At 50.9% G+C, this 11917-nt stretch overlaps 1 protein-coding gene across 2 annotated transcripts; it reads right to left on the bottom strand.

The window, feature by feature from the left end:
* Positions 1 to 379: 379 nt before the first annotated feature.
* On the bottom strand, positions 380 to 6041 carry Myl9 (myosin light chain 9). 2 transcript variants are annotated; one of them, XM_021193266.2, is made up of 4 exons: positions 5962 to 6041; positions 3223 to 3431; positions 1371 to 1532; positions 380 to 1022 (listed from the first exon to the last, which is right to left on the bottom strand). In XM_021193266.2, exons 2-4 carry the CDS (start codon positions 3404 to 3406, stop codon positions 850 to 852), a joined length of 519 nt encoding a protein of 172 aa, XP_021048925.1. In that variant the 5' UTR covers positions 3407 to 3431; positions 5962 to 6041; the 3' UTR covers positions 380 to 849. The 2 variants fall into 2 exon arrangements, with proteins under 2 accessions (XP_021048925.1, XP_029392210.1); XM_029536350.1 differs by having other exon boundaries at positions 5930 to 6033.
* Between the last annotated feature and the right edge of the window lie 5876 nt (positions 6042 to 11917).

The following is an 11917-nucleotide window of genomic DNA, read 5'->3' as shown; positions in this document are numbered from 1 at the left end:
TCTCCTGTAATGTTAAGAGTCTCCTAGTGAAGTGACCTAGAAATCAGGCTTTAGTCCTGAGGCCTGTGACCTTGACCTCTGACACCCCCCCCCCCACCGTCTCCCAGATTAAAGCCTGTCTGTTGGATGGGGTTTGGTGAACCCAAGGGAACCAGAGGCCTGTTTCCGTTCCATTTGCTGATCTGGTCTCAGTAGAGCACAGAGCCAGCACCCGGACTGCCGGCCTCTGAGGCTGCACATCTGGGAGACCCCCAAATGCTTCCCCTGGACAGTGGCGTGGTGCATCAGGGCGGTCGCTGACGCGGAAGGAGAGTAAGATGGGGTGGAACACTGTCTGCCCCCTTCCCTGACCCCCATCAAAGACACATAGACCAGAGACTGTGCTCAGCCTTGTATTAGAGACTGTCCCTCAATGTGTTCTGGGTGTGCTGGGACAACTCCACAGGCCTAAGTGCAGATTGTCACCCTCTGAAGGGACATGGTGAATGGGTGTGTACCTTTGTGGGGATGCTGGGAATCAGTGTCCACCGCCAGAACACGGGTGCTTCCCTCCTCAGCCAGCCCGGGAATGGGAGGGTGTGACTGAGTGCCATCTTCGGTGGCTTCACCTTGGTGCTTGCTGGCCCCACCCTTGGCTCACCTCCCCACTGTGGTCCCTCCTTGTAGGGTCAGAGATCCCTTCTAGTGCCTGGGCCCACTGTGGAGCACCTGCCTCACCCTGTGGATCTTATGGCTCAGTTCCGGCCCTGGGAGCTGGGACCCTAATTCGTCATGGGGAGGGTAGAGTGCATGTGTTGGGGAGGTCGGTGACTGGGATGGGGTCTAGGCACTGGGGCAGCTAAGAACAGCTTAGTCGTCCTTGTCCTTGGCGCCATGTTTGAGGATGCGAGTGAACTCCACGTAGTTGAAGTTACCCTTCTTATCAATGGGCGCCTCGCGGTACATCTCGTCCACCTCCTCATCCGTGAATCGGTCGCCCATGGTGGTGAGCAGCTCCCGCAGGTGGTCCTCATGGATGAACCCTGAGGCACAGCACAACTGGGTTAATGACATCAGGCTCTGGCCACGCCCACCCACCCTCCCAGCCCTTGGAAACCTCACAGTGGGCGGGGCTAGAAGACCCACCTCAGGTCTCCAGAGGGAAGAATTTATGGACCGTGCAGTGTTACTGTGACACTGTGAGGGGGAAATTATCTGTGACAGAAGCTGGGGTAAAAATGGCAAGGTGTGATTTGATCTCTGGAAGGTTTAAGCAGTGTGTCCTGGGCACTGAGAACTTGGGGACAGTGATGTCTGGTGGAGCCCCTTCCCTTATAGCCCAGAGCACCCCGTTTCCCCTTACCAAGCCCAGGTCTCCCGTGTACACTGACCTGAGGCCTCCTCATCAAAGCAGGCAAAGGCATTGCGGATCACATCCTCGGGGTCTGTGCCGTTCAGCTTCTCCCCAAACATAGTGAGGAACATGGTGAAGTTGATGGGCCCTGGCGCCTCGTTCATCATGCCCTCCAGGTACTCGTCTGTGGGGTTCTTCCCTGTGGTGGGTGGACATTGCGGCTGCTGTTCCCAACCTTTGTAGACTGGGAAGCAGGTGCCAGGCAGCCAATTTCCTGCCTTCTGGGCATCCAGCTCCTATTCCTGCCTGCTTTTGAGGTATGAGGGCATGCCACAAGTTCCTGGAGTCTTCACCATTATGGTGTAAGATCAGCTGCCCCACATGCTGGGTCGCCTGGCATACCCCCTACCTCCCTTGTGCCAACAGCAGCCTTATTCTTATTCTTTTCTCACAGGTCACAAGTAAGGAACAAGGGTCAGTAGCTGCCCGATTCCAGAAACGTTTCAGAAGTGCCTACCTCTGTGAGCTTTGGTGACATAGAGGCTTGGACTTAAGTCCTGGCCCTGCGCCTCAGCTTCCCGTGTCTTTAGGATTGTGACAGTAAGACACCGTTCTGATAGTCTCATGGCAGTCATTGGCACAGCCCTGGGGTGCTGCAGTCTGCTAGGTTCAGATTCCAGCTGGGCTCAGGGCTGCTGTGCCTCCCTGGGCAGATTGCTTGTTCTTTCTGAGTCTCTGCCTGCCACCCCCAAGAGGGGGCTGCATGGAGAATTAGGGTGATGGCTGTAGAGCTTACTACCATGTCTGTCTGTCTGTCTGTCTGTCTGTCTGTCTGTCTCTCTCTCTCTCTTTCTCTCTCTCTCTCTAATTCTATCATGCAATACATCCTGTACCCTTCCCCACCCTCTCCTCTGTGGACCCACCACACACAGGCACGTGTTTTTCTGGCTACCTAGTTAGACCCACCCAGTCTCAGGGAGGTGGAACCCTAAATACAAGGTGTGGTCTGATCAACGGGGGAAGCCTTTATGACTCTGTGCCTTCTGAACCTCAGGCCCCTTGCTTGTTTTTATAAGATGCCCAGAGGAGTTCTTAGTCCATGAGGACCAGCCCTTCATCCCCTGACACAGTCTTTTTCTTCTGGGATGCCGAGAGGATCCAGATTGGAGTGCTGGGTTTTCTTCTCAGGAGAGAGAGGCCCCAAGAAAGCCTGGCCAGTAGCTGGAGGGATGGCACCCCCTTTTCTAATCTGGCTGCCCGCCTCCCACCAGACCTGTGGTCACAAGGACACATTGCCTTTCACACAGGCAGGCTAGTAGGCATGGAACAGTGCCAGGGACTGACAGGGGTGGCCAAGCCCAATGGTGTGGTAGCTGTCCCAGTGCTAGACTCAACTTATCTATCAGCCTGCCCTGATCCTCTGGCCCCATGGAAGGCTATGCCAGGAACTGCTGCTGAGGGTGGCTGGCTGTGACCGGCGTGTGGGGAGAGGTGCACTCTGGAGGCCTCAGTGTACCCGTCTGAACATTGGCAACTTGGACTTGATCCCTAAGACCCTAACCTTGGAGGCATCATTGGGGGTACAGAGGGGTGCTCTGGCCTCCCTTCTAAGCCTCAGTTTTCCCATCCGTACAAACTCAAAATGCTGGCACATTTATTTTAAGATTTACCACATAGTCCAGGGCACAGATCTGACTTTCCCCAGGAAGTCAGGCTGTCTAGGTTCAAATCCTGAGCTGGTCCTGCTCCTTGCCTCAGTCTTCCTCTCTGTTAAGTGGGCAGAGTCGGAGCAGTATGACCTGCAGGGGAGCACTACAACTCTCATTTCTTATAGAGAAGTGCCCTGTAAGTGCTGAGCACTTCCCTCCCTGAGCACCTGCCCCACTCACCCAGAGAGGCCAGCATGTCGTGCAGGTCCTCCTTATCAATGAAGCCATCACGGTTCTGATCAATCATGTTGAAGGCCTCCTTAAACTCCTGGATCTGGGACTGGTCAAACATGGCGAAGACATTGGACGTAGCCCTCTGGGGCCTCTTCTTGGTGGTCTTGGCCTTGGCTCTCTTGCTGGACATCTTGGCTTTGGGTGTTGGGGCTTCCCTACAGGGAGGGGCGCGGGATGATGATGGGCAGGGGACCTTCCTGCCTCCCCCTGAGGTCTAAGGTTAGGTCTCAGCTTGCTCTTCAGAGCATCCCATAGGTTTGGGCCTCTAGTCGCCCAGTTCTTTCTGAGCACACGCAGCCTGTGGCTGTGATCCTCATCTATCTGTCTTCCTCTGGGAAGGGGGGCAACAGAGCAGCCTGCCGCAGGAAGTCATTAATTTAGTATCTAGAGAGCCCCTGGAGTGGTGCTGAGCATAGAAAGAATTAATTTTGCTTTGAGTGGGTAAAATAGGATTGGCTGGGTGCCAGCCATTAAAATGCTTTGTCTACTTTATGTCTTCATAGCAATGTGCCCATCTCAATGGCAGGAAGATAGAGTTCTCCTAGGAGGGGCTGGACCACCAGCTCTGTACTCTGATATTACCCTCCCCCCAGCCCTCCCCAGCCCTCTCACTCTATGTTCCTGCACCCCCCCCCCCATCTTCTGCACAGTCTGTGGAACACAGCTGCTCTCCTCAGGGAGCCTGACTGGTCCCTAGTGGTTTCATCCTGTGCCCTCCGTCACTTCCTGTACATCGAAGCTCCCTCAAGTTGAAACTACAGACCATTTAGACCTGGCATTTTGGCCTCAGTCTGGTCTCTCCCAACCCATTCAAACTCAGACCTTCAGTCGCCTCCTTAAAGCCCCTCCACATCCCGAGGGTAAACCTTGATGCTCCAGCCGGGCATGAAAGGACGCAGTGTGTTCTCCCAGCTCCTGACTGATCCACTCTGTCTCCTCCATGACCTCTAGCATTGCACAGCTGTTCCAGGACTTCCTTCCAGCCCCTCCTTCTGTAGCTGTCCTCAGGCTGAGCTCTGGAGTCCCAGGGGTGCTGTTGTCTACCCTTATCTTGACAACAAACACTTGTGGACTCCCTCATCCCTCACCACTAGGGCAGCCCACAGCAGCAGGCTAGTAGAGGACTCTTCAGTGAAAGGTTGTATAAGGTCCACTGTACAGATGGGGAAACTGAGGCCAGGGAAAGAATTCAACCTGATCCCATCATAGCTTGTGGGGAAATACATCTCAAAACTTAGTGTCTGCTTCCCCTCAGCTAGCCCAGGCCCCAGCATGTCTTCTTCTCTGCCCTGCGCTCTGCAGACCTTGGCCCAGGACCTGTGTCCTTCCTCCTCTGTCCCTGCCTCTAATACCCTGTGGGCTGGGGTCATGGTCAGCTCCAGCAGGTCCCAGGGCCACATCTACCTGTAGTCTTGAGACCCTAGCTGTATAAAACTTAATGAGCCCCACAGAGTGCTCCAGGTTTTGGGGTTTCTTTTTGTAGTGCTGGGTGGGAATTGGTAAGAACGGGGGGGGGCGGGGCAGAAATGTTGTCCCTGGAAGCTGTCCCCCATTTCCTGTGGCCCAGGCTGAGATGGCCATCAGTTTGCTTTCTTTCTTTCTTTTTCTTTTTTTTCTTTTTTGAGACAGGGTTTCTCTGTATAGCCCTGGCTGTCCTGGAACTCACTCTGTAGACCAGGCTGGCCTCCAACTCAGAAATCTACCTGCCTCTGCCTCTGCCTCCCAAGTGCTGGGATTAAAGGCATGCGCCATCACTGCCCGGCTTGGTCATCAGCTTTCTTAGCCCTTCCTGTCTGCAGGCCTCTAGGGCAGGCCCAGCTAGGCTCCCCTAGTGTATCCCTGCCCCTCCCTCTACATCCTTGAGAGACAGTGCCCCCCCCCGAAGGGAAGTACATAGCCATGAGAGGGTTGGGAGCCAGGATACCATGCTAGGCTGGGGCCAGTGGGTGGCAGGTTTGGCTCTTGAAGAGCCAGGCACTTTCTAGAGTTGGTTGAGTGACTGAAGTTAGGAATAAGCTGTGTCCTTAACTCTGAAGCCATATGTTCCCCTCTCTTGGGTCCTAGACACCAAGGATCACACAGCTGGAACTTTGCGCGGACATGGCTAGACCATCCCTCCCTACCATTACTCATTATTAGTCCCCATAGCTGGCTGTGCCAGATACCCTGCTTTCTAACCGGCTCATCAAGCAACCAGGGCAGCTGGAGGGTTGTGAAGAAGCCAAGACCAAGACCCCTCATCCCACCATTCTCTGGTGTTCTCTGGTGCACACAGCACTGGGAATAAGGAAGGAGTGAGGTGGTTAACACCCCTCCTGAGGCAGGGTTTGCAAAACTGGGTGTGTGTGAGCACTGTGCTTCCGTAGGGCTCAATTTCCTCTGCCACACACAGTTTCTTGGGTCAGGGACGCCCTCAACCCCCTCAGGTAGCCTGGAGTTTCCAGGCTTGGTGTGTTAGGCTCTTTAGCAAAAGGACACTCTAGATCCTCGTTTCCTTGCCCAAAGACCAGTTTTCCGAGGCGCAGAACCACCAGTTGCTCAGTCCCAGGCCAGGGTCCCTTGTAGGACCCAAGCAAGGCAGTACCCCCAGCCCACACCACTAAGCATGCCACAGCCCTCAGAAGGCCGGGTGAGGTTCGGCCTGACCACCTACTGTAGCTGCCTGGGTGCTGAGCGGGCTCCCACCTGCTGCAGAGAAGAAAAGTCCTTGGCGCTGCTGCGGTGCTTCGAGAGTTGGCTGGCAGCAGCTCGGGCCGATGCTCGGAGCTCTGGGGGCGGAGCCGGGGCTGGAGGGACCACGGGCGGCCCGGCCTTACAAGGCAGAAGAATGCGAGGGGGTGGGGGTATGGGCGGGACCGAGGCAGCCAGCCCGGCCTTATTAGGCCTCCGCTTGCAGGCTGGGAAGCTGGGGTGCCCCAGGAATAGCCCCCCTCGATGCAGCCTTTCCCAGGGTCGGTCCAGGCTAGGGCATGGAAGCAGATTGAGGTGTCCAGACTGGCAAGAAGGGCGGAGCCTTCAGCGTTTCCCAGCTCTCCGACCCCCTCTTGTCCCAGAGGCCCCTGCTGTGTCTGGTGGAAGGCTGGCTTTCACCCGGCCAAGTATGGTCTTTTTTTTTTTTCACTGAGACTCAATCCTCACAACAGCGGCCATCACTCTTTCCCTAGGGCTTTCCGGCATTCAGTTGCTTTGTAAATAGCTGCCTGGCCCCGCAATGGGGTAGGCAACTAATGCATCTGCCTAGGGAGCCCTGGGAGCCAGAAACCGCCTACAACCCGGGACAGTTCTGAGCTGGACTGAAATGGAGTAAGGGTGATGCAGGGGAAAGAGCTATTGAGAGGAGATGGAGCCAGATGCAGTGGTTCATGCCAGTAATCTCAGCATTTGAGAAGCTGAGGCAGTAGTATTGCCAACATGGAATATAGTGTAGGTTTCAGGTCAGTCTGAGCTATGGAGCAAGGTTGTCTAAACAGAAGGTAACAGTTTGTATCTGTCCTGGGCAACATTAGAGGTAACAGTTGAAACACTTCCAGAATTAGAATTTGGGGAGTAGTTTAGCTTAGCGTAGAGGTCAGAAGTTACAAAGGTAAAGACTAACGAATTTCAGTGCAGGAGATTTAGAGCCCGTACTGCACGCTCAAGGACAGAAGAGCCTACAGTAAGAGAGAGAGGTGCTGGTGGGGCTTATGGGGCAGTGGGAAACTGGGCGAAAAGGGGAGGGGCTCTGGAAACACTTCACTGCTTCAGCCAATAGGACTGGGAAATGGACCAGACTGGAATGAGAAGGAAGAGAGTTGGCTCCAAGAGTTAAATTCTTTTAAAAATTATATTTATTCGTGACAGGAATCGGTGTGGAAGTCAGTGGACAGTTGCAGGCCTGGTCACATATGGATAGCAAGTGCCATTACCACGGAGCCTCTCTCACGCCCCAGCTCAGGATTTCAGGGGAGCAGCTGGAGAGAGTGTTGTCATTTTCTTAGTTGGGCAGGGTGGGCGTAGGTGGGCCAGATTTGGGAGAGATCCATTTTGTCTTGGAATTATTAATTTTTGGAAGCTTTCTTTTGAGATAACTTCAAGCATACTAAGGTTCCAAGACGCATGTAGAAGACTGACTTCCTTAAGAGTCTCCAGTTGACCTTGGCTCCTCACTCTTCCCTGTGGGAATGTGCATATTGCCCAACACTTGATAGTGAACTGCACATAATGTGCCTTTTATCACTACAAATAAGATTTTAGCATATCCTAAAAGGAGGGCTCTTTTACATATTGATAGTATATTATCAAAATCATAAGATTTAACATTGATTTAGGATTCTAATTTACGACCTATATTCCAATTGCGCCAGATGTCCCAGTAATATCCTGTATGGAAATTTGTTCTGGTCCAGGGTGTGTGATGGGTGAGGTGCAGGTGCCAAGAGCATCATCCTATGGAGCTCGGGGGTGATGTCATGGGGCTGGTTGTAGTGGTTTCTATATGCTTGGCTCAGGGAGTGGCACTATCAGGAGGTGTGGTCTTGTTGGAGTGGGCGTGGTCTTGTTAGAGGAAGTGTGTCACTGTGGGGGTGGTCTTTGAGACCCTCGTCCTAGCTGCCTGGAAGCCAGTCTCCTGTCTGTCTTTGGATGAAGTTGTAGAACTCTCAATTCTTCCAGCACCATGCTGCCTAAAGGCTGCCATGCTTCCAGCCATGATGATAAAGGACTGAACCTCAGAGCCAGAAAGCCAGGGCCAATTAAATCAATTAAATGTTATCCTTTTTAACAGTTGCTGGTCATGGTGTCTTTTTACAGAAATGGAAACTCTGACTAAGACACTGGTCCTCTCCATCTTTATAAGAGCTCTGCTGATAGAACTTGTCACCAGGCCTTTGGCGTAAACCCCATTACCCGCTGACTCACCTCACCAGGTATATAACTTCCCAAGTTTTTTAAGTTTATTTACTTTTGCATGCATGTGTGTATATGTGCAATGCATATTGTAATGACATACACATATACACATACATACATATATTTTCTGAGATGGTCTCATGTAACACAGGCTAATCTCAGACACTGCCCTGAGATGCACTTGGATATTTGATCTTGCACTTCTGCTTCCCAAGTGCTAAGAATCAACCCATGGCCTCCTACTTGCTAGCAAACACTCTTACCCAGTGAGCTACATCCTTAACTTCTTTTACAGATAGACGGCTACATCTTTAACTTCTTTTATAGACAGACAAACAGACTTGGAATTGGTCACAAGGACCCACCCACAAAGGTACTTAAAACAAGTGTTGAGCTGAATACGATGGCATATATTTTCTAATCCCAGCACTTGGGAGGTAGAGGGAGGAGTTCAAGGCCAGCCTGGTCTCCATAGTGACCTCTAGGCTAGTGAGGTCTACTGAATGAGGTCCTGTCTGACAAAAAGACAAGGGCTGTCCCATGGAACACACATTTCCTTATCTTTTAGGCTGACTATGCCGTATCTGCTCACCCACCTCGGGATGGACATTTGGGTAGTCTTCTTGTTTTGGTTACTGTGTTCAAGTCGGGGGCATAGCTCAGTGATAAAGCACTTACCTACTTAGCATGCGTGAGGCCCAGCAGTGCAAAAGGAAAAGGAAATGCATGAAAGATGCTGCCTTTAAATTTTGTTTCAATTGACTGCCTGGTGCCACAGAGGCTATTGAATCCCCCAGGACTGGAGTTGCAGATGGTTGTGAACTTCCGTGTGGGTACCGGGCATTGCAAGGTCCTCTAGAAGAACAGCATGTGTTCTTAACCACCAAGCCAAAGCCCCCCCCCCCCCCCAACCACACATACACGATTTGAGACAGGTCTCAGGCAGCTGAAGCTGGACTTGAATTTGATGTGTGGCTGAGGATAATCTTTACTTTCTAACCATACTACCCCTGTGTTTGAGTGCCAGGATGAGAGGCACGTGCCACCACTCCTGGTTTTATGACGTGCTTGGGACTGAACCCAGAGCCTCGTGCATGCCAGGCAGGTGCTGTGCCAACTAAACTTCATCTCCCAACGCTGCTCCTTGTTGATTTATTGTTTGTTTGTTTGTTTTTGAGAGAGGGCTTCAACTATGTAGTCCATGGATGGCCAGGAACTCACCATATAAACCAGGCTGGCCTCAAACTTACAGAGATCTGCCTGCCTCTGCCTCTCACGTGCTGGGCGAGGCATGCTTCACCACACCTGGCTAGTTGCTTTGTTTTAGATACACAGTTTCCTATGTAACTGGGGCTGGGTTTGAACTTACGAGCCTTCTGAGTTCTAGAGTTACAGGCATGGACCACTATGCCTGGCAATAATGCTATTTAAAACATGGCTGTTCCCGGATGATGGCTGACCAAGGCACTGATGGATTTATGAGTATAGCAGAATCACCAGGAGTCATTTTCTTGCTACATGGTTTTTGGTTTTGTTGTTGTTGTTGTTGTTGTTTTTTTTGTTGTCTTAGTGTTTTTTGTTATTGTTGTTTCCCAGAACAGTAGTATCTGGTGTTACTCCAGATCCCTTGCCTATCTAGTCTCATGTTCTTGGCCTCCGAAGCAGTGCGAGCTATAGGTTCCATCTAAATGGATTGGACCTTGAGTCAAAATAAACTTTGCCCTAGCATATCTTGCAGGCAAGAAATCATTGTAGTTCACAAGATTTGAGGCTGGCTTGGTGTTTATGTTTTTTTCCTTTGGCAGCGTGCCAAATACCTTCCTGTACCAAAGACCCTGGGACGTAGGGGTCAAAGGCTTCGGTTTGATTTCTCCATGTTCAATGCATTGTATAGGCGTTGTATTCAGCAATGGAGGCTTGCTGTTGGCTTGTGGAGAACAACCTATAGTTTTGGAAACAGCCTGCATGAGTTGGGGACTTTCATGAGACCCTTTTGGCCAACAAATCAGTTAGATGTACCCGATCCCAGAACTGGAAGCTTCATTCGGTGACAACACATGGGGAACTCTGCCTCCCCATTATTTGGCAATTTAATTTTTAAAAAATATTTATTATTTATTTTATGTATATGAGTACACTGTCACTGTCATGCGACACATCGGAAGAGGGTATCGGATCCCGTTACAGATGGTTGTGAGCCACCATGTGGTTGCTGGGACTTGAACTCAGGGCCTTCGGAAGAGCAGTCAGCGCTCTTAACCACTGAGCCATCTCTCCAGCCCCAGCAATTTTAAGAAGCTTCTGCTGTTCCCATACTGCCTCTCAAATGGTCCTTAATTTTAGCTGTCTCTCCCTGTATTCCCTCCCTTGTCCTCCTCTCCCCTTCTTGTCTGATCCTGCATCTCAGTCCCTGCACGTGACCATAACTATTATTCTATTTTCCTTTGTAATTAGATCTATCTGTACTCCCTAGTCCCTTACTCCATACCTAGCCTCTGGGTTCTACAGATTGGAGCTTGATTATCATTGAATTAACTGCTTAATACCCACACCTCTGTAGCCTGCACGATACTGCTTATACAGCTATCCGGGCTTGTCTTCGTGACAACCAGTTCTTCAACTTTCTTTTTTCTTTTTTTAAAGATTTATTTATTTATTTATCTTATGTATATGAGTACACCCTTGCTCTCTTCAGGCATACCAGAAGAGGGCATTGGATCCCATTACGGATGGTTGTGAGCCACCATGTGGTTGCTGGGAATTGAACCCAGGACCTCTGGAAGAGCAGTCAGTGCTCTTAACCTCTGAGTCATCTCTCCAGCCAATTCTTTGACTTTTTTTGTTGTTGTTGTTGTTTTTGTTTTTGTTTTTGTTTTGTTTTTGGTTTTTCGAGACAGGGTTTCTCTGTGTAGCCCTGGCTGTCCTGGAACTCACTCTGTAGACCAGGCTGGCCTTGAACTCAGAAATCTGCCTGCCTCTGCCTCCCAAGTGCTGGGATTAAAGGTGTGTGCCACCATGCCCGGCCTTTCTTTGCCTTTCTTGACAGCACATGAGATGTTAGGGTTTAGCTCCTTAAGCCTGTGTGACTGCCTACGTGGCACAGATCAGGTGTGAATATCAGGTCCTGCATTATCTTCACATCTTTCCAACCCTGTTACAAATCAGGGGTTCCTAAAAACATTTCCCTAGATTATTAATTTGCTAGAGTGTCTCACAGAACTTAGGGAAAGCACCTAAACACTTATGCACCATTCTGTGCGTGAGGTGTGTGTGTGTGTGTGTTACATGTGCCATGGTGTGTGTGTGGAAGTCAGAGGGAGAACAATTTTTCTTTCATCCCCTTGCTTCTGTGGCTTGAATTCAGGCCATCTGGCATGTGCTGAAAACCCCTTTACCTATTGAGCAATCTTATTTGTGTGTGTGCATGTGTATGAGAGTGTGTTTGTACGTGTATAGTATGTACACACAGGTGCCACTGCACGTATGCAGAGATTAGAGAGCATGATTCTTAGAAGTTGTTTCTTTCTGAGGACAGGACAGTAAAATTTGTATGTCAAACGCACCCTTCTACCCCCTGCTGACATATCTTGCTGGCCAGCACCACCTCAGCAGGATGTTGTACCTCTCAGTGTATCTGGTCAGAAATGCCAAATAGATGCTCCACATGTGCAGTGGCACATGTGTGTGCACACTTGCACCCATCTCTTGCTGTCAGTGTGCACTGTGGCTGTCTAGTTAAGGCCATGCCTGCTTG

The sequence above is a fragment of the Mus pahari genome, chromosome 3 (genome assembly GCF_900095145.1).
Source record: "Mus pahari chromosome 3, PAHARI_EIJ_v1.1, whole genome shotgun sequence".
Lineage (NCBI taxonomy): Eukaryota > Metazoa > Chordata > Mammalia > Rodentia > Muridae > Mus > Mus pahari.
The sequence above is the reverse complement of the archived record's forward strand: the minus strand, read 5'-3'. Positions and strand labels throughout refer to the sequence as shown.

Coding starts and splice junctions, on each gene's coding strand:
- Myl9 (XM_021193266.2), bottom strand. CDS start 3,406: ATGTCCAGCAAGAGAGCCAAGGCCAAGACCACCAAGAAGAGGCCCCAG. Junction 1,533..3,222: donor CGACATGCTGGCCTCTCTGG/GTGAGTGGGGCA, acceptor CACCCACCACAG/GGAAGAACCCCACAGACGAG. Junction 1,023..1,370: donor CTTTGATGAGGAGGCCTCAG/GTCAGTGTACAC, acceptor GCTGTGCCTCAG/GGTTCATCCATGAGGACCAC.